Genomic DNA, 20,792 nt, shown 5'->3' on the forward strand with positions numbered 1-20,792 from the left:
CTCTGTTTAGTACTGATTGCAAATGGACATGGTATAAAAGAAGCTAATACCATTAGTTGGGACATTCAAGGGCCATTTTTTTTTATCAGCAAGATAAGGAAATGCAGGATCCAACAGCAAGACTCATTCCATAGCACAATGTAGGTAACTGAAGTGATCCATAAGAGTCTGTTCTCCCCTGTCTGTACATCTCCAGGTAAGGCCCACCCTGGTATTTAGCATCTTGTGGTCCAGGTAGTTGATCTTGTCATTCATAAGGTATATAGCAACTAGGCTGATCATAAATGAGTAGTGAGACACTCCAAAGTTGACATGAAAGATGAGAAACACAGTATTCTTTTTTCCATCCTTCTGTGTAACCTTGTTTCCATTAGTTCTTATTGGCTTGTCTATAATAATTATGTCTAGGTTGTTCGATCTTTACCTGGACAAAAGAGTTCCATGCGAGTGTTTATGTGGGGCCGCGCATGCACCTTCCTATCTGTCCTATAGCCTTCCCAGTTGACCTTCTTTCCTGCTTGCCTGTTATTTCCTTGCAGTCCTATTCCAGACTCTTGATTGAACATTACAATGCTAATCCTAGTTACTCTTTCCAGTTTTTGGGTATTTTGCGCAGCCCCACATTGGGACTGCACTTGTGCAGGCCAACCACAGAAAGATTTACAATTTTCTGTGTTTGCTTTTCAGCTCTGAGAAGCACTCACTCCCCTCCCCTTCCTTTCGGTGGGAAATTTCCCACTCAAGTGGTCACATGTTGGGCAGGGCAGGGGAGAAATGTGGTCACATGTTGGGCAGGGCAGGGGAGAAATGCTACTCCCCCAGTTCTTATTTTGTCTCCATGGAAGAAAAATGTTATTTCTTCAGCTCTCCTGGCTCTTCACCTCATCACAGTTCTTACGACCTATAAGATATTTTTTCCTTCAAATAGTGAGAAGGTAAGAAGTATATTATCTGCTCTTCTAAAATGGCAAAAACTGATGGTCATAAGAAATGCCTCTACCATCTGTGTGAGACACATATTCCAGTTTCCTGCAAGACCTGTACTTCCTTGATGCCTCAGATCCCTCAAAAGAAGGACTGTAAGAAGAATGAGGACCAAGGGCCAAAAAGCCATTCATCCAAAAAGTCTTCTTCCCTGACCAGAAAATCAGTGGATAAAAGCAGAAATTGCTGCTGGTCACCATCAAGATCACTGTAGAGGTCCTCTCCTACCCCAAGAGGGCATAGTCCAATCAGGCGGTCGCTGTTGAACCATTTGTTGACTTGCCGTTGACACTTGATGTCTGTGGACTCTTGCCATTAAAGTAACTCCATCATTGCTGAGTTCTCCATAATGCCCAATCCTGTCACCACTGAGTTCTCATGCTGACTCTGTCACATTGGCTCAAAGTGCTTTGCTTCTGAGAAGCCATATTCATTTGTTGTCTAGGCATTCATTGCCAACAGACCTCCTGCTTCTGATGCAAACTATTCCCCTTGAATCAGAAGCTTTGACTCCAATCCATGCTTCTGATGACAATGCAGAATTTCTGCCAACAGCCAGCTCAGATGCCATAGCCAGGGCCTAGACCTCAACTACCTCAGTATGGAGATCATTGACCACAATTCCCTCTGTAGTTCTACCCATATTTCCAGACTCTTCTTCATTTTTGGGAGCCGTAGGATCATCGTCACTTGCGTTGCCTGTCCCCAACCTCTTCATTGTCAAGTGATTGCTCTCATTGCTGTTACCACCATTGAGATACATCACCACCAAAGCATTCATCTCGAAAGTTGCCTGTTTCTTCCCATTGTTCTCAAAACCGAGATTTTCATTTGTCTCCAGATCTGTTAAATTAGCCATAGTCACTACTCTGTGTCGTCGGATTGATCCTGTACCCATCATCAGTTGTCACCTTCCTGCTGGTCCAAGTCTGTGGGTCCCTCTTATCGGAACCAATTAGAACTTAGGAGGTCAGTGTTGGAGAATTTTCCAGTAGCGACATTGTGCCCTGTTGATTCTTGGAACTGACCCTGCGTTCGTTATTAATTCTCTTCTCGGCACTCCTCTTGTCGGACCCGAACGGAACTGCAATGTTCAGTGTCTGAACATTCTCCAGTCACATCTTTGTGCCATGGTGCCGCTTCAACAGCAACCACTTGATGCCAAGATCCATTGGAACTGACCTGTTCAGCACCAATGGGACAGTCTATTAGATTGGTTTCTAAAGAGCATTGTGATCTGGACCAGGATTTTGATAGGTGTTCATCCTCTTCCATGCCTGCCCCCAAGAATTTGATTAGTGGACAATTGCTACGTCAACTTCAGGTGACTTGTGTCGCTTTTCATAGAAATTGGCCCATATGACCAAAGCTCATCACTAGCCATTCCAATCTACTCCACTAGAGACACCAGATCAGATCACTGATGCCTTGGATACCCAGGACAGTAATCTCGTTGCATTGCCTGTTGCCAAATCTCTCTTAACCTTGGCAAGAGCTGGTTGGTCAAAGCCCACTACTGGGTCGACTTTTAATAAGAAATCGAAGAACCTTTATAAGTTCCTTTTCAGGCATCCACAGCCAAACACCACGATTGTGTACATTGTCCTGTCCCATAACAGAAGTGCTAGCTAGTCTTCCCCTTAAAATAAAAAGGGGAGGAAAATTCTCCTGGTTGGTCAGAAATTTTATTCAATCACTGCCCTGGAGGCTAAGGTGGCTGCCTTTATAGTAACTATGTCCCACTACCAAATTTTTCTGTAGGACAAGAGGGTCTCCTGTATTGTCTTGTTGCCAGATGATTCTAGGGAACTTGTCAAGAAGACTCACCTTGAAGGGGTTCATCTCAACAAACTGCAAATTAATGCCGCTGGGCATATTAGCAACTCAGCTTCCATGGCTATAGCCTCTTTGTTAGCCTTACGCAGATATTCTTGGCTCCAGTCATCTAGGCTTGGCATGGACACCAAGAATTAAATTGAGGACCTATCCTTTGATGGCCTCTCTCTGTTCAATGAAGAGATGGATGATATCCTCCATTAACTCCACAAGGAGACTTTCACGTCAAAATGCCTGCATATTACTCCCCAATCCCAAACTAGGAAACAGAGGTATTTTTCTTGCCATTTCTTTTACAACTGAGAGTACAAGCAGCCTTACTCAAGTGGTCAGCTGCAGAACCAAGGTTGTTCTATTTTTTTACATTCCCAATCCAAAAGGTTCACCCCATGACAAAAGGGAAAGAGTTCAGTGAAGTCTCCTTCCAGGAGTCAGCCTAAGTGGAAAAATTCTACAATCTGACTGTATGATGATTTGTTTTTGAATAGGCTGTCCCATTTTGTTCCATTCTGGGAAAGCATTACCAATGACAATTGTGTATGGTCTGTAATAAAGCTGGGTTACCATCTATGTTGTCAGTTTTCTCTGAGTCCCAGTGTGCCTTTCAACACCTACTCCCATTGTTGCAGGAAGTATAGTCTCTGCTCTCTAAAGGGGCAGTCAGGAAAATACCTTCTGTTCAGATGGTGTCAGAGTTATTCTCCTGCTGTTTCCTGATTGATAATAAGTCTGATGGAAGAGCCCTATTCTGGATTTGCACTAAATTAAGGAGACTTACCTTGTGTTTTTTATTATCTCCTTCACCTCAAAGACTCTCTCTACCTTCAGTATTAAAGTTTACCTTTCAGCTATTTAAGTGTCTCATCTTGGGTTTGATTCCTTTTCCCTGTTTGCTCATCTTCTCTGCGAGAGGTTTCTCAAGGGATTTCAGAACTTGTACCCTTCTCTGAAAAAACCAGAGCCCCAGTGAACCTTGATGCTGGTTAAACTTAATGGGTCACCCCTTTGAAACTATGACGTCTTGTGACTTTTCACTCTTGTCATTTTCCTTACTGCTATTTCGTCTGCTAGGGAGATCAGGGGACCTGCAGGCTCTCAGGTGTGATCAACCTTTCACCAAATTTCATCAGGAGAAAGTGGTTCTTCACTGATTTTCTTCCCTGATTTTCTACATTTGCTTGTCTGAGTCTTCTTGCCAGACCGTGGTGGTGGTAGGAGCACTGAGGGTTCTTCCTCCTTCCATCATATGGCCATTCCTGCCCCAAGAATGAGGAAGGGGAATGAGTGCTCTTCAAAGCTGCAGAGCAGAGACAGAAAGCTTGTAAATCTTTCCATGACTGACCTCCACAATCACAGTTCTAATTTGTGTCTGCACAAAAACCCACTCAGTGAACTGCAGTTACAGGTATGTGCCAAGCTTTATTTACAGATGGATATTAAATATGTATATATTAGGGATGGTTTGAATTTCTGCATATCTGTTATATCTTGAAGTTGGGGATAACAAGGAAGCTTTGTTTACATATGTGTGTAGTTCAAGAACTTTTGACAGCTCCATCATTTACCCACAGACGTTGTGGGCAGAGCACATGAAATACCCCTTTGTCTTCCGTGTGTATTAGTCATGAGTATTTACAGATTTATAAAATTCATATACAGAAACAAAAATTTTATTTATGTGTGTGTATATACACACAATTTGTTCCCCACACATGTATTATATAAATGTTGTCCTACAGGTACATCCAAACACCTAGTGGTGAGATATTTTCATTTGGAACTAGAGGCATCCAAATGAAACCATCCACAATTTTGTAATTGTTTAACTGTTCCTTTCATTTAATCAGTTAAGTGAAAAACTTCATTTTCTTTGAATGATTTGGATCATATTGTAAATTGTAAACTTCCAATTGCTAACCCTTTTTAATTTGTAGTATCTTCAGTATAGTTGCATGGTTGAAAGAAAAGAGGCACGGACTTGACATTTATCCTCTTTGCTACATTTATTGTCTATGACATAACTATTTGGAGAGCTTCTTCTCTTTCTGTTAAATCAGTTATTGTCCAGAAATTTGGTTCCAATGGCTGTCAAAATAGCTGAACAACAATTCTGACTTTGCCATTAAAGATGAAGAGCAGGTAGCTGTCCAAAATAATTTCTCCCTCAGATTTGACCATAACACCATTTTCTTTATTGGGCTTCCTGGAATCCACATCATCTCTACAGATTGTTTTAGCAGCATGAATACCTGTTCCAGTAATTTTATTATGTCAGGTGTTATGGGCAAATGGATTGTCTCTTTCTTTCTCTTGTCTCTTTCATTGCTAATTTGGTTATAATTTTCTTAATTTTGCATTAGTATTTTTGAAGTGATTATTACTTATTATCACTTCACTTTTTAAATATACTTTTATTATAAATATTTCAGTCACGTAGTGTGGACAAGCAGCATGCTGTAGTTAACTATGATTCCTCAACTGATGAGCACTTGGTGAAAGATTTAGGCAGTCTAAATGGGGTAAGTTAAATATGTTTCAATTTCTTTTTTAAGAATTAACGTTCATTTTATTAAACCCAGAAGTGATACAATAAGTATTTGTTCAGTCTCTGTATGTCTTTGTTGTGCAAGCTTATAGTCTTGCAAAGTCATGAGTACTTCCCATTGCTGCTCCTTTCCATCTAAAAGTACAGCAGTGGGTTTTGTGTCTCTTACTTTTTTGGAAAGTATAAATTGGTATTGTTTGAGAGGGTCATTTCTGAGGGCTTTAATGTAATGGCTTACATCAGTATTCTGAAAGCAAACTTAAATCTTTTAATAAATATGCTGATCCAAAACTTCAAAACCCAAAACTGAAAGGATTGTGTAGAGATATTGTTATATTCTTCCATACAAAAGAAACAGAAAGCCAAGTTTTAGAGGCTAATAGAAAATCAAGATGGAAGTCAAAGATATCATTGTGATGAAAGAAATACATTTAAGTATCTTACAAAAAAGGAAAAACTTTCCATTTTTGTGGATGTTTTAAGAAAGAACCAAATAATGTTCACATAGCTTAAATGGGAAGGGCTTCTCTTTTTTACAAAGGCCAACTGCAAATGATCACGTCAACAGCAAGTGCTAAAGTAATTTCTAAGAAAATTTAAAAAGATCTTACTTAAGAATACCTAGTTGTATAACTAAGTGTTAATAAAATGGTGAAGTGAATTTGTTCATAAAAGATTAAAGATAAATAAGGTTTGAATTGTAAATTTATGTTAAGAGATAGGAGATAAGTGATGGATTGTGGAACTTAAGATAAAAAACCTCTGAAGCTGGGGAACTGAATTAGAGAGATAAGTCTTTCCTTTCTTTTATTTAGAAAATGTTTAGAAAAAATAAAGATATGTTGGTCTTGATGTTAAGTAAATAAATTATTAAATGTATGGGTAAGATTAACATCAGGGTATGGACAGGATGTCAACTTAGTTATATGTAATATTTGCCTTTTTTGTACGTAATAGAGTGGCTGGTTCACTTGTGTTTCCCTCTCCATGTTCGTTTTTTCTGTCATAAAAATACACTAAAATATTATAAAAACAAATATGCTAATCATAGGCTGTTTCTGCACAACCCAATAACAGTGCCCTATGGACAGTAAAAACACCGTTCCTGGGGTGCTGTCCGCACAGCAGGTGCTGCTGCATCACAGCTGCACCGTGCTCGTGCTGCCCAAGCAGTGCAAAAATGCGAACAGCAGCAGGTGGAAGGCAGCGTTTCCCCTGCACTGGCCCCAAACAGATCCTTACCTCCTCCTGGCTTCCGTTGCTCTATGGAGACCAGGGGACTCGCCTCCTGGCCTCCGTCCCTGCAGTCGTTGCTCTTGCCATGGGGGCGTGTCCCCTGACCTCCACAGAGTGACAGAAGCCAGGAGGAGGTAAGGAGGTGTTTGTGGGGCTGTGCGGAGCCTGCTCCGCCAGCTGTGCAGCCAGCGGGGCCATTCATGCGAAGCGATGCAGCTTTGCTTCTCTGGCTGTGCGGAAATAGCCATAGAAGAAACATGTTAATAGCATTGAGCTAAATACAGTTATGGAGATGGCTCAAGTGGATAAGCTTACAGAAGGAGATGGAGGAGTAAAGCTTTTCCCATCTTCCCTCAGCATCTTGCTATTTGTTTCAAATGCCCTCTAAGAATAAGGGGATCCTTATGAACAAAATCCACCACCGTTTGTGTGTGAGAGGTTTACAGTTAGGGTTGTCAGATCCCTCTTGACCACTAGCAAGGGAGATGAGCTCTTACCAGGCTTAAATTGAGGCCTTGGCCTCAGTGTCACCTATAAAATAACATCATATCACAAACAACAAGGGAGACACACTGGAATTCGGGCAAAACTTCTATGGTATTTTACCACCAAGTTTTGCCAAAATACCACTCCCCTATTGTTTTGCCGAAATACCACTAAGAAAGTTTTGCTGAAATACCACTCGTCTCCCCTGTTGTCACTTCAGGGTTTGATGTAATCACACTTGTGACCATCGAGGCCAAGACCTCAAAATGATTGGCTGTTTGCTTGGATTCACAAGAGGCTTGATAATTTAAGCATACTAAAAGCTGACTGATATTAAGCAAACTAAAAATTGACTGATATTTAAAATCAGCAACTGTGATTGGGTTGTGAGGTAAGAATACAAGACATAATGGTAAAGAATATATATTAGAAAATATGTGTACTTATTACTGGAGCAGCTCATATTCCAGAGTTGATAATATATTTCTCTAGTTGTCATGTTGTAAATGGTACTTATGTGATGTAGGCCGTATTATTTTATCTTATTTATTTAGAAAAATTTATATGCAGCCTTTCCAGAGATCTGCTCAAGTCTCTTTACAACTGCAACAATAAAGCTATTAAAACATGACATTAAAAGTTGCCATTAAAAGAAGCCAGGGTGTGCAGTAGCATAAAATACACATCAGGTATTCTAAACTCTCATCCATAAAAGCATGATAGTACAATCAGTTGAGGTGCAACAATTGAGAAAGTTGTATGCTTCTGCATTAAAATATAGTCCTGAATGAATATGAGAATTATCATTCATTTCTATGAAATTCCTTTGTCAAAACCATTATTTGGAGCATTATTGATGTATGCCAAAATGTATTTTTGCCTTCAAACGGATGGGGGATCAGGGTTAGGTAGGCACTAGAACCCAGGCAGAGCATTCCACAATAAAGAAAGTCCAGCGTGCTTTGTTCTGTGGCAGAGGAATTTACAATTTACTATCATCTTTATGTGAAATAGGGATGATGATGATGATGATGATGATGATGATGATGATGATGATGATGATGATAGCAGTCTTCGGTGACAGCAGAGTCATTGAAAAAGAACACGAGAAGGTCACTAGATACCATGAATTGAAAATCGAGCTTCAACGTCTATGGCACAAACCAGCTGAGGTTGTCCCAGTGGTAATAGGCACGCTGGGCGCCATCCCAAAAACACTAGGGCATCACTTGAAACATCTTCGAATTGACAAAATTAACGTTGGTCAAATTCAGAAGGCAGCCCTGCTAGGATCCGCACGAATACTACGCCGATACATTTCAACTTCCTAGGCCTCTGGGTGAGGCTCGAATTGTAATGAAGGCCAACAACCAGCTAAAGACCTGGCAGCTGTGAAATCTACCATCATCATCATGAACTGGTGTGAACATTGTCCAGAGAAAGTAATGGAAAATGAGAAGGTCAAGATCCTGTGGGACTTCCGAATCCAAACAGACAAAGTGTTGAAACACAATACACCGGACATCACCATGATCGAGGACAAGAAAGTGAGCATCATCAACATAGCAGTCCCCGGGGACAGCAGGGTCATTGAAAAAGAACACGAGAAGGTCACTAGATACCACGATTTGAAAATCAAGCTTCAGCGTCTATGGCACAAACCAGCTGAGGTCGTCCCAGTCGGCACGCTGGGTGCCATCCCGAGAACACTAGGGCAGCACTTGAAACATCTTCGAATTGACAAAATTAACATCTGTCAAATTCAGAAGGCAGTCCTGCTAGGATCTGCACGAATACTACGCCGATACATTACAACTTCCTAGGCCTCTGGATGAGGCTCGAACTGTAATGAAGGCCAACAACCAGCTAAAGATCTGGCAGCTGTGAAATCTACCATAATAATTACACACACACACACACACACACACACACACACACACAATCATTTTCAGGTTATAAGCCGACCAATAAAACAACTAAGATACCAGCAGTAAATCCAGTTCCATTCATATATCTTCCTTAATTTTTTTCCTTGTGCAAATAGGATAAAATGTTATCTTTACCAAGTGAATAAAATTATTCTGTCGATATATGAAGAAAACAGGATTCATATGAAGAGTTTCTGTACCTGTAGAAAATATTAACACTGTTGTGGGGTTTTTTTTCAGACATTCGTGAACGATGTGAGGATTCCTGAACAGACATACAGAACCTTAAAACTTGATGATAAACTGAGATTTGGTTATGATATCCTTTCTATAATATATTTCTGCTGGCTTATTTTCTTGTTAAAATATTGTAGTGTTTTGCCATGTTCTTTCATTTACACACCGGCTTGTGTACTCTTTTTAGAAATTGTTCCATGTGAATCTTAATTATATTGTCAGTAACTGTACTAACAGTTGGAAGCTACACTTTAATAATGAACAATAGATATTGCCTTGTGCATTTCCTATGAAACATATGAACAATTCGTTGACTATAAAGGACCACATGAGGAGCCTAAAAAAGAGCAAAAAAACTACAACATTTATTGTTTCGGCGGCAAATGTATGTAACTCATTTATTTACTTCATTTATACCCCACTTTTCTCCCCAGTGGCTTACAACATTCTTCCCTTTTCCACATATTATCATCAGAACTATCCTGTGGAGTTGAGTAGGCTGAGAGGGTGACTGGCCCAAGATCACCCAGCAGGTTTCCATGGCAGAGTCGGGGTTCAAACCTGGGTCTCTTCAATGAAAAACATGATTGTTGACCTTGGCTGATAACTCATTGGTGCACTTAAAGTGTTTCACATGGAACTGGAAATCCTCAATTGTTAGAATAATTTTTCAAACTATTTTTAGAACTTAGAGCACCTTTGTATGTTACAGTGTAACAAAGTGCAGAACAAAAGTTTAATTTTAGAAGAGGCACTTGCAAAGGTGATATTTGTTAGCTATTCTTCACATTTGGAGGTTGCACATTTCACTCACACAAGTTCCTTTATATGCATAGCACCAGAAGTGCAATAAGAGAGAATTGAGCACAATTGTACTTCTTTTTCTCCCTCTGTGGGATTCAAATAATTTAACAACCGGTTCCGGTGGTGGGATTCAAATAATTTAACAACTGGTTGTTTACAAGCACCATTTTAAAAACCGGTTCTGCCGACATGGTGCAAGCCTGCTGAATCCCACTACTGCCTCTTTCCATTCTGTTGCATATACAGACTAATACGTCTAAGGTGTCAGAAGTCTGTTGTCTTTTGCATAACGTATGAAAGGTCATATGAATTTCTTGATTCAAATTGACAATATAGGTGTATATGCTAGTCAAAGGAAATTGTTACTGATGTTAACAGTTAGCTGTGGGAGAAAAAAATCTAATGCAATTTAAGTGAAAAAAGTGTGATGTAGCTTTGCATATGATTCTTTACTTATGTCTATTTTTTAGCTGCAATAACTGTGCTATCATAAATAGAGACGATTGTATCTTGTAAAAAATTGAAACTGCTATAGTATTTCTTCCAAAAATAGTGTTACTAAAAACAATTAATGATATTTCCAATGTAGTTTCCTTATCACATTACACATACTAATCTTTTTACTGTAGTCAGAGGAGAATTGAGAGTCCCTGAAGAAGCACTTAAGGTAAATACATTTACATTTTAAAGATTGTGATACCTTTTGTAGTACTGTACTGTAGCACTCTTTTCATGTTCTCTGTCCTGTATGTGAGAGGACTATGTGGTAGTTCTTTGGCATGATCAGAGCTGAAGAAGGCATGTCTATAGTCTGATGCTGTCCCAAGGGGTATGGTGCTCACCATGGGTCAATGTCTGGCCAACCCTGCCAGCTGGAGAACAGAGCACAAGAATCTGACACCAATCAGCTGACACCAATCACCAATCAGAACTAACAGGACCAATTCAGCTTCTAGAGATGGGTGTCTAAGTCAAGCTACCCTTCATATTGGGGCAGTTGCCATGCTAATGCTCTTGGGGCATCTTGCGATACTTACTTGAAGGGAATGGAACCACAGGGACTACCTAGGGCCCAGGAGAGCTTCCATGCTCTGTTCCTCTAGTGTCTCGAGGGAAGGGAAAAGAGCAATCTGGAAAGAAATGGAAGACTAGGGCAGCATATGGAATCTCTGTCTCTTCCCAGACTGTGGCCCAGAGAGCCTGTGTGTGTGTCTGTGTCTGTGTCTGTGTCTGTGTGTGTGTGTGTTCACTCTTTCTCACAAAATATTAAAAGAAGGTGTTGCTGTATTGGACTGTGATGCTAGAGGCTGATTGGTCCTAACCTCCATGCAAACACATAGGAACTATGTGGGACTGCTGCTGCAATACTGTTTCATACATAAGTTCAATTTATCTCAACTGGTATTGTATTTCTACTTAGAAGTAGTACATGGGCTATATGATAATTCAAATCAGGGAAGCTTCATAAATAGCCTCCAGTGGAGAGAATTATTATAAAATGCTTCCTCATACATGCTTCTCAAGACACTCTTGTGTGAGCTAATAATTAGTGAACCAGCCCTGATTGTCCTGTTTATTTTAAAGACTGTGGGGGGTTTTGGCAGTGTGCCATCAAGAAAAAGAGCGGGGTCATCTTAAATTCACATAGAGACATATATGAATATAACTAGTTTTGGGAGGCGTCATCTTCCTTTGGGGCAGATGGGATATGGTGATGCTCTTTTCCATGGCAATGAGTTACCCAAATACACATTTCTCTTGAAAATTGTAATATTGCAATTAGTTTATTCTATCTCCCTAACTTCGGGGGGGTTTGCCTTTGTTTGATGGGATTTCTTTAGCATGAGAAGTTTACAAGTCAGCTTCAGTTATCCCAAAAATCCTCAGAGGCAGAGGGTTCTAAGTCAACCGGTGCCAAAACTGTGGAGCAAAAAGTACAAGATGCCATTGCCGAAGTACACCACAAAGCTGTGGAGACACTAAAATCTGAAGATAAATCTACAGGTGAGAGAAATAAAGTCCTTCAGAATTTTTGTCGAGACATTTAATTGCTCTGAAAATTGAGGGATGTCGAAACAAAGCAAATCTGTAAACTTGATGCATTAAGCGATACAAAAATTACATAGTGTGATCCTACTTATTGCAAACTAGGTACAGCAATGTAGACCACAGTCCTTAATCATTTATCCAAGTAAGTTTCTGGACCATTTTGTACAGTGTGACCTATTACCTGCATAAAACAGTGTCAAGACTTAAAGGAGCACCTCCCTTTAGTACCATAATGTGTGAGTTCTTTTCTGAATCAAACAGGACACAGTTCACTTAAAGAAAATTATTTTGTATTCATTCAAAAAGGAATGCGGGTTAGTGACGTCTACATTGGCATTCACAGATAGTGCAGAGCAGAATCTGAAAAGCTGCTGTTAATAATAAAAATACAAAAAGGTCAAAATTGTTATGTCCATACAATTCATGGTAGCGCCACCTTTGTTACATAGAAGGAAGCAGGAAAAATCATACTTAGCCAGGAACAAAGAAGTAAACCTTCGCCCCGCCTCTAGATTCAAATAATGACTGCTTAAAGTATTAAAAAAGCAATATACCGTATGGTAGTGTATTATTTCTTTTTTATATAATTATATTGATTGATTTTAAATAATAACATAAGTAAGGTGAGAAACCAAAACTGTTTACAATTGTTAACATATTACAAACATATATAATTGTCTATCACTCTCAACCCCCCCAACTAAAACATCCTATATTGCCTCCCTCCTTCCCATATTTCCCTCCGTCCCTACTTTCTACTTCCCCTTCAGATTCCTATAACAAACTACTTTATCTATTCCACTTGAAAGAAAACTAACAGAGGGAGAGATCCAAAATCCTTAATCTAAAAGAGTAGTTTAAACTCCTCTTTCTAATATAAATTTCAAAGGGAAAAAAGAAAATGAAAAATCTTTACCTATAATACTTTCCCAACCTTTATACCAATGAACAAAAAAAAATAGAATTACTATATATTGCATTATTTCATACAGTTCATACACACATGGGGGGTGCCAAGGGGGGCAGGGGGCCGCAGAGGGCCCTGGGGAGTGATTTTGCATCCCCCACTTGACGAGATTTGTTGTACCCAGGAACAGAGATTACCCCCTTGTCCCTAGCGGAGTTAATCATTAATAACCAGTTCTCCAAACTGAGAAAATTTTAGTAACTGGTTCTACCGAATAGGTGTGAATAGGCTGCATCCCACCTCTGATTATAGGGAAGGCTAGGTATCACATGGCCTAAACCCTCCAACCAAAAGACCTCAATTAATTAGCGGAGCTGAAAGAATTTGAGGTTATGTTATCTAAAGCAGGTGCCATGAATCATAAACTAAGGAGTTAACATTGGAATTCAAAGTCCAATTAACTCTTCCACTGTCATCGTGGACTTGAACACCTAGGTGTCAGGAACTACCAGCTGAACATTATAAGGGATAGAGAGAAAGAGACCCATTTTACTCTTACAAAAATTGTTAGTAAAATGGCTGCTGTTATGCTAAGTTAATATATGAAATTCAGCAAAGTACACATTCTTCACATGCCTCCCTTTAGCTGAAATTTGGGGGGCTTTTGACCACAAAATTTTCAGCACAGAACACATAGTTACAAATTATAAAAGAATTTTAAAAATCATATATAACACATGCATGATAAAAATAAATATCTAATACAAATTTTTTAACCTACAAAATATATACAGTGAGGCAGATTTTGCCGCCAGCAGCTTCAATTTGAGAAATTAGGGTCATAGTGTAAAGGAGAATTCTCATGTTCCAAATCTGAGAGAGTTCCTAAGAACTGTGACCCACCCAAGATCACCCAGTAGGCTTCAGATGTAGGAGTAGGGAAACAAACAAAGCAGAGTGAAAACCAGAAAGGAGAGAAATTGGTTGGGCAGACAAAAAAGATGTCTGGGAATGCAAAGGCGGGGGGGGGGGGGGGGGACAAGCCCATAGGCGAGAGCAGAGATTCACAAGCAGAGGCTTCCCTTCCAAGCTTCCCAGAAGGTTTTAATCACACTGCCTCTGAACAGTTTAAGAATGCCCAAAAATCATGTCCTACCCTTGAGGAAGTGAGAGAGAAAATAAAAAAACTTTTCCTTCTGTAGTTTCAAGAGACAACAACCCGGTCAGATTTTTCTGGTTAAATGGCTTGCTATTTCGTGAGTACTTTTCAGCCAGCGCTTTGAAGCAGGGAGAAGTAATCAAGCAACTAGTCTTCCCTCAGAGTTACCAAGTAATACACACACTCCATCTAACTCCTACTAATATCCAAGATATGACGTTCTGGGCCTGTTGGAGCTTCCAAGTTGATTGTGAGGAAAGACCACTATACAGTACATTACAGTAGTCTACTGTCAATGTTACTTCAGCATGGATCCAGGTGGGCCAGGTCAATAGTATCAAGTTAAATGGTTATCTTACGGGCTAGTCTATTTAAAAAACCTTTTTTGTAGCTGTATTAAATTGCTTCTCCTGTAGTAAAGTTGGATCCAGTAGAACTCCAAGGCTGTGAATGATCAGAAAGCCTTGTAGACCAATGTGATACTAAAAATTCAAAGCCTGAGAACTCATGTGCCTGTTTTGAAACATTACTGATCTTAAGAAGAGTGGTTATAGGGAGGGATGGAAAGACTCACTATCTTAAAAGACCTTGGCATTATCCAACCTATCTATTAGAAAGAAATGCAAAAACAATAGTAATATCATACCTGTTTAGAATTTACCATAATGTCATGTAGTAGTCAACAAGAACATAAGAACATAAGAACTAGCCTGCTGCATCAGACCAGAGTCCATCTAGTCCAGCATTCTGCTACTTGCAGTGGCCCACCAGGTGCCTTTGGGAGCTCACATGCAGGATGTGAAAGCAATGGCCTGCCGCTGCTGCTGCTCCTGAGCACCTGGTCTGCTAAGGCATTTGCAATCTGAGATCAAGGAGGATCAAGATTGGTAGCCATAGATCGACTTCTCCTCCATAAATCTGTCCAAGCCCTTTTTAAAGCTATCCAGGTTAGTGGTCATAACCACCTCCTGTGGCAGCATATTCCAAACAACAATCACAGTTTGCGTAAAGAAGTGTTTCCTTTTATTAGTCCTAATTCTTCCCCCCAGCATTTTCAATGAATGCCCCCTGGTTCTAGTATTGTTAGAAAAAGAGAAACATTTCTCTCTGTCAACATTTTCTACCGCATGCATAATTTTATAGACTTCAATCATATCCCCCCTCAGACGTCTCCTCTCCAAACTAAAGAGTCCCAAACGCTGCAGCCTCTCCTCATAAGGAAGGTGCTCCAATCCCTTAATCATCCTCGTTGCCCTTCTCTGCACTTTTTCTATCTCTTTGATATCCTTTTTGAGATGTGGCGACCAGAACTGAACACAGTACTCCAAGTGCGGTCGCTTTTAAGTTGCCTAGAACTCTTAGTTAGGCTGGATGTTGTAAATGGAAAATAATGTGGAAGGGCATAAGAGATGTCAAGACGTGAAATGAAATCCAGGAGATGTTTCAAACTTTAATTAGATTAGATACTAAGCACAATGTACATTTTAAGGTTCAAAGAAAGTAGGAAGACATGGCAGACTTGCAGATAATTAATGATTAAAAGTTTAGAAGAATGTTAACTATTCTGTATTAATATGTTTCATGTCCCACTTGGGAAATATGAGAAACTGTTAATAGTTCATTATGATGACTTAATTTTCTCTTTTAAAAAACCTTCATATATTATGTACAACCATCTTACTTTACAGAGTAGCTGTCAGGATTGCTGTGAACGTGAAGCTGAAGTACTTTGGTAGATGAATATCAATTTAACAAATCAGATTAGAAAATATTCTTTACACGTTGTTAACAATGAACATGAGGGGTTTTTTTGTTTCCCGCTTTAGGACTCATAGCTACTTTTGAGTAAAAGGACTCACATTTTGTATTGTCGAAGGCTTTCACGGCCGAATTCAACTGGTTGTTGTGGGTTTTCCAGGCTGTGTGGCCGTGGTCTGGTAGATCTTGTTCCTAACGTTTTGCCTGCATCTGTGGCTGGCGTCTTCAGAGGTGTATCACAGAGGGAAGACTGTGTAACAGACTCACAGTTTATTTTGTTGTCCATCAAAGTAAAAGCTAGCTGTTATCTTGTGTTCTTAATGTCCAAATCAATAAATTATACCTCACTTTTCTTTCCAATATAGGCCCAAAGTGACTTATAATGTCGTTCTCCCTGCCCTCCGCCTCATTTTATCCTTGCAACAACAGCACTGTGAGATAGACTAGACCAGGAGTCTGCAATCTGCGGCTCTCCAGATGTTCATGGACTACAATTCCCATCAGCTCCTGCCACCATGGCCAATTGACTGGGGCTGATGGGAATTGTAGTCCATTAACATCTGGAGAACCGCAGGTTGCAGACCCCTGGACTAGACCCATCAAGCTTCTATGGCAGAGTGGGGATTTGAGCCTGGGTCTCCCAGATCATAGCCTAACCACACTAGATTCTTCTCCTTTTTTTTTTATATGACACCAAGCCTAGCTTTGGATTCCTGTGAATGGTCTACAAAAGTAACAAAAAGCAGAATTAGTAACACATTTCAGGGGATATTAGTAAAAGTTGTTGTTCTTGTTTGATGGAACAAATTTGTTTTGCTTTATACAGATCTTTCTGCCATGCCTCGGGGCACACCTTTATATGGGCAACCATCATGGTGGGGTGATGATGAAACTGAAGAACAAAATGGCTGCAAACAAGATAGTAAACCTGAAGAGAAAATACAAGAAACTGGAGTTTCAGGTAAGTTACACAGAAAATAAATTGTCTTGTAACGTTTTTTTTCATTTCACAGGCATGGAATGTTTTAATATGGTACCTCCCATGTATGACAGGTCCATCATTGTTGTACTGTTAATTCTTCTAAGAAAATCAAGTCAGTAGTGCAGCAAAGAATAAACTTGGTCTTAAAATTCTTGCAAACTAACACAATGCTCAGTTGAGGGATGAAGAGAAAGAAGAGAAAATGCCTGTGTACTGTGAGGTCCCAGTTGCAATTTTGCGTGCAGCTTTTCACCCTCATGGGAGACCATTCAGGAGGAACAGTATCATCAAATGTACTGTTTTTATTATTTCAATCTATTTTTGATGTTGTGTCAAATTGAGGAACTGGTTGATTACTCTTTTGTATTCTCTTAATGAAATCTTATGTATCTACTTCAGATGTAATGGAAACTATTTCATCTGACTGGTTCATTCCTGGATAGCAGCCTAATGGTGGTGGTTAAAAAAATTGTGATAATGACAGTGGAGATGAGCAGGTAGAAGTAGAGCTACATATCAGGAAGCTGGAATATTTCAGATAATGCAACATTCTGATACTGTTTATGTTAATATCACTTAGAAAACTACTCTTTTTCAAAATAGTTCTTAAGATTTGGCAATATATTTTAATGTCTCTGATCTGTTGCTTTCTTTTTTAAAGAAATCACATATATTTTCTTCAGCCTTCTGTGCAGTCCCATATTGGGACTGTGTATGAGCAGGCCTGCCTCAGAAATATATTGTTCTAGCTTGAAACCACTTTACATTTTAGAAGGTTTTTATGTTCTTTAAACAGGTTTTATTGTTACAGCATATAATTGTTTTTAGGTGATTTATCTTATGTTGCAACCCACCCTGAAACCTTTGGATTTGGACAGGGTAAAAATATACATAAATAAATAAAATAGGGGGAGTTTGAATCATTGGGGTCATTGCAATAATTCTTGCCTGTGGCACTACCAGGTAGTGTGACTGATCTCCAGTGCTGGGGCCAGCTCCTGCTCCTCATTTGATGAGTCGCCTTCAGAAGTGGATGGAGAGGAGGATGAGTCCATTTCCTCTTCATCTTTAACTGGCAGATTCCCCACTTCTAGGAACTGCTACCTTTTCCTCCTCTTTGGGCCTCTCTATCTTTGCCTCTTTATAGAAAGTTCACTCCCTTTCCCTTCCTGCCCATCCAGGACCTTGGGTTGTGCCCATGCTCTCCCTTTCCCTTCCTTTGTACCTGACCCCTGTCACTACCCTCCCTCCATCCCACTTTCTGGGTGCCTCTGCTGCCACACCACATCAGCCCTCAGCCTCTGTTGCGGGAACCAACCTTCCCCGGCCTCCAGGCTCTTCCTCTTGCTGGTGCTGGGTTAAGGCTCACTCAACATGGTTGCCAGCACACTCCCTGCAGTTTGAGGCTCTCAGACATTCCTGCTCACCTCTCCCAACTGTTTCTTCTCTCTTGCCACTGCACTTGAGCCATTTGCCCTTACAATTATGTCCCTGGCCCGACCTTGCATCTGCAATGGGGAGCAGTGAAGGAGAGAGCCCATATGGTGTAATGGTTATGAGCAGTGGACTCCACAATCTGGAGAACCAGGTTTGTTTCCCGCTCCACAATCTGGAGAACCAGGTTTGTTTCCCTACTCCTACATCTGAAGCCTAATTGGTGATCTTGGGCGGGTCACAGTTCTTAGGAACTCTCTCAGCCCCACCTACCTCACAAGGTGCTGGGAGAGGAAGGGAAAGGAGTTTATAAGCCACCTTGGGTCTCCTTACAAGAGAGAACACTGGGGTATAAATCTAAACTTTTTTCTGCTTCTTCTTTGTCTCAGGCGGCCGCAGATGTCTCTGGACACTGCTAAATGGTCACATGGCTCAATGGAACAGTACCCCTTCCCTCAATTCCTTTTTTGCTGCTGGTGGGGTTGGTCATTTGTCAGATTGTCTTAGCATCAATTTACCTCTGAAAAAATCTACTGCTTATTGTTCTGTGGTAATACAGTACTTTTCTAAGTTCTTACTGTATTATTTGTATATTGTTGATTGTGTTATGTTCAAGAGGAAAATTCTTCACTCAGAGTGGGCAGGCTAATTCTTTCCAAATGGCACAAAAAAGCTGTTAAAAAAGGTATGCCCAGTGTGGTCCAAAGATGATCCAGACTGATGACCTTAGCCTATGTCTATTATGCCTGGGTGAGTCGTAATTTTGAAGGATATAAAGCTTGTCAACAGTTTACACCTAGGACCTGCAATGATAGGGCATAAAAATTGAAAGCTGCCCTTTGGGAAAGGGCATTATAGTCCTCTAACTTGCTGCCAAATCCCCAATCTGCGGCAGAAAAACCTTCCAAGCCTCATTCAGTGGCTTCAACCAGATCTGCCCCACCAGCTCCAATTAAAGAACCGGAACAGACTTGGACTCAGACACAATCCCTTGGGTCCAAGGAATCTGTTAGCACCACTGGTGAAAAAAATCCAGGAGCAAAGCAGAAAGACCTGTCTAAATTGGGTCCAAATCAGCATAGTGCGCAATTGGTACTGAATCTGCAGTCTGAAATGCAAGAGAAGTCATAACCACTTCCAAGGTCTGTATTACACATTCTGTCACTGTCAGAAGAAGAGGTGGAATCGGATCCAGTACATCAGTTGAATCCAAAACAATCTTGGCTAAAATCCTCGGCATCAGTTCTGTGGCAACAGTTCTGTGGCGTCCCAGCTTTCCAGCAGTGCTGTGGCTGCACTTCATGTCATGACCTGCAAAAATTGGGTGATTTCAGCAAGACAGTTCCATGACCAGATACAATACAAGTGGCTGTGCATCAGTGGAGGCTGTTGGTTCTAGTGATTATTAATGGTCCACAACTGCCTTTAACTTCAGATTCTACTTGCATTTTGAAATGCCTTCAAACCCCTCTCCTGATAAAAGGATCGGTGGCATCCCCAAAGATCTTAAGTTATACGTTGATAGGACAACTTTGTCATCACAGGTTGGGACAGTTGCACCTTATGGTTCAGAAGATTATGCCCAAGAATTTAGATTCTTTTAAGAGATGAAAGAGATTTTGATGCAGGCAAGAAACCTGGCTACACAAAACTTATGGGCACATTTCTCAGCCTGGGTGACTTCCCAGAATATTTCCCCAAAGGAGAAGTATCTCCTTCCTTATATGTTTGATTATTTATTCCAACAAAGCTTTTTAGCTTTTTCATCGATCCGTTTACATTTAATAGCAATTTCAGCTTTCCATCCTCGGGTACAGGGTCAAGCAATATTTTCACACAATTTTACTAAATGTTCTGAGTGGTCTCCAACATCAGTGATTGTATCACAGTGGTCTCTCTCATTGGTTCTGACCCATCTGTTATCCAGACCATTTGAGTCATTCACTACTGTTTCCTGACAGTAGTGCAAACGTAATATGGGGAGAACCAGGTTTGATTCCCCCTGTTCTCTGAAAATTCTGTCATCTCCACCTACCTCACAAGGTGCCTGTTGGGGGAGAGGAGGCGATTGTAAGCCATTTTGAGACTCCTTACAGTAGCAAAAAGCATGGTATAAAAACCAACTCCTCTTACCCTACTGTTAGTAGAAATTACTTTGGCTAGGCACATTAGTGAATTGGCAGGATTCCACATCAAAACCCGTTCCATAAGATCTTTGGGAAGAGAGTGGTATTAAGACCCAGCTTTCAGTTTTTCCATGAAATAGTTTCAAGTTGCACCTCCACCTGTTTTTTTTCCCCTCCCAACTTCTGGTGTAGAATAAAAACTGCTTAGTCTGGATATCAAAAGGGCTTTATTATTTTGTTTTAATAGAATAAAAACACTTAAGAGGGATAATGCTTTATTTATTACCTACTTAAGCCCTTTCATTGGGAAGAGAGCATCAT

At 40.3% G+C, this 20,792-nt stretch overlaps 1 protein-coding gene across 11 annotated transcripts in view; it reads left to right on the forward strand.

Moving 5' to 3' along the window:
- Positions 1-20,792, forward strand: part of CEP170 (centrosomal protein 170) — a 121,303-nt gene that overhangs the window by 32,380 nt on the left and 68,131 nt on the right. For all 11 annotated transcript variants that reach the window (XM_048485207.1, XM_048485198.1, XM_048485274.1 and 8 more), the window contains exons 3-7: positions 5,250-5,339; positions 9,256-9,334; positions 10,665-10,723; positions 11,898-12,060; positions 16,756-16,890. In XM_048485207.1, the coding sequence (XP_048341164.1) occupies positions 5,250-5,339; positions 9,256-9,334; positions 10,665-10,723; positions 11,898-12,060; positions 16,756-16,890 (526 nt within the window). The remainder of the gene's footprint in view (positions 1-5,249; positions 5,340-9,255; positions 9,335-10,664; positions 10,724-11,897; positions 12,061-16,755; positions 16,891-20,792) is intronic.

This window comes from Sphaerodactylus townsendi, linkage group LG01, assembly GCF_021028975.2.
Source record: "Sphaerodactylus townsendi isolate TG3544 linkage group LG01, MPM_Stown_v2.3, whole genome shotgun sequence".
NCBI lineage: Eukaryota > Metazoa > Chordata > Lepidosauria > Squamata > Sphaerodactylidae > Sphaerodactylus > Sphaerodactylus townsendi.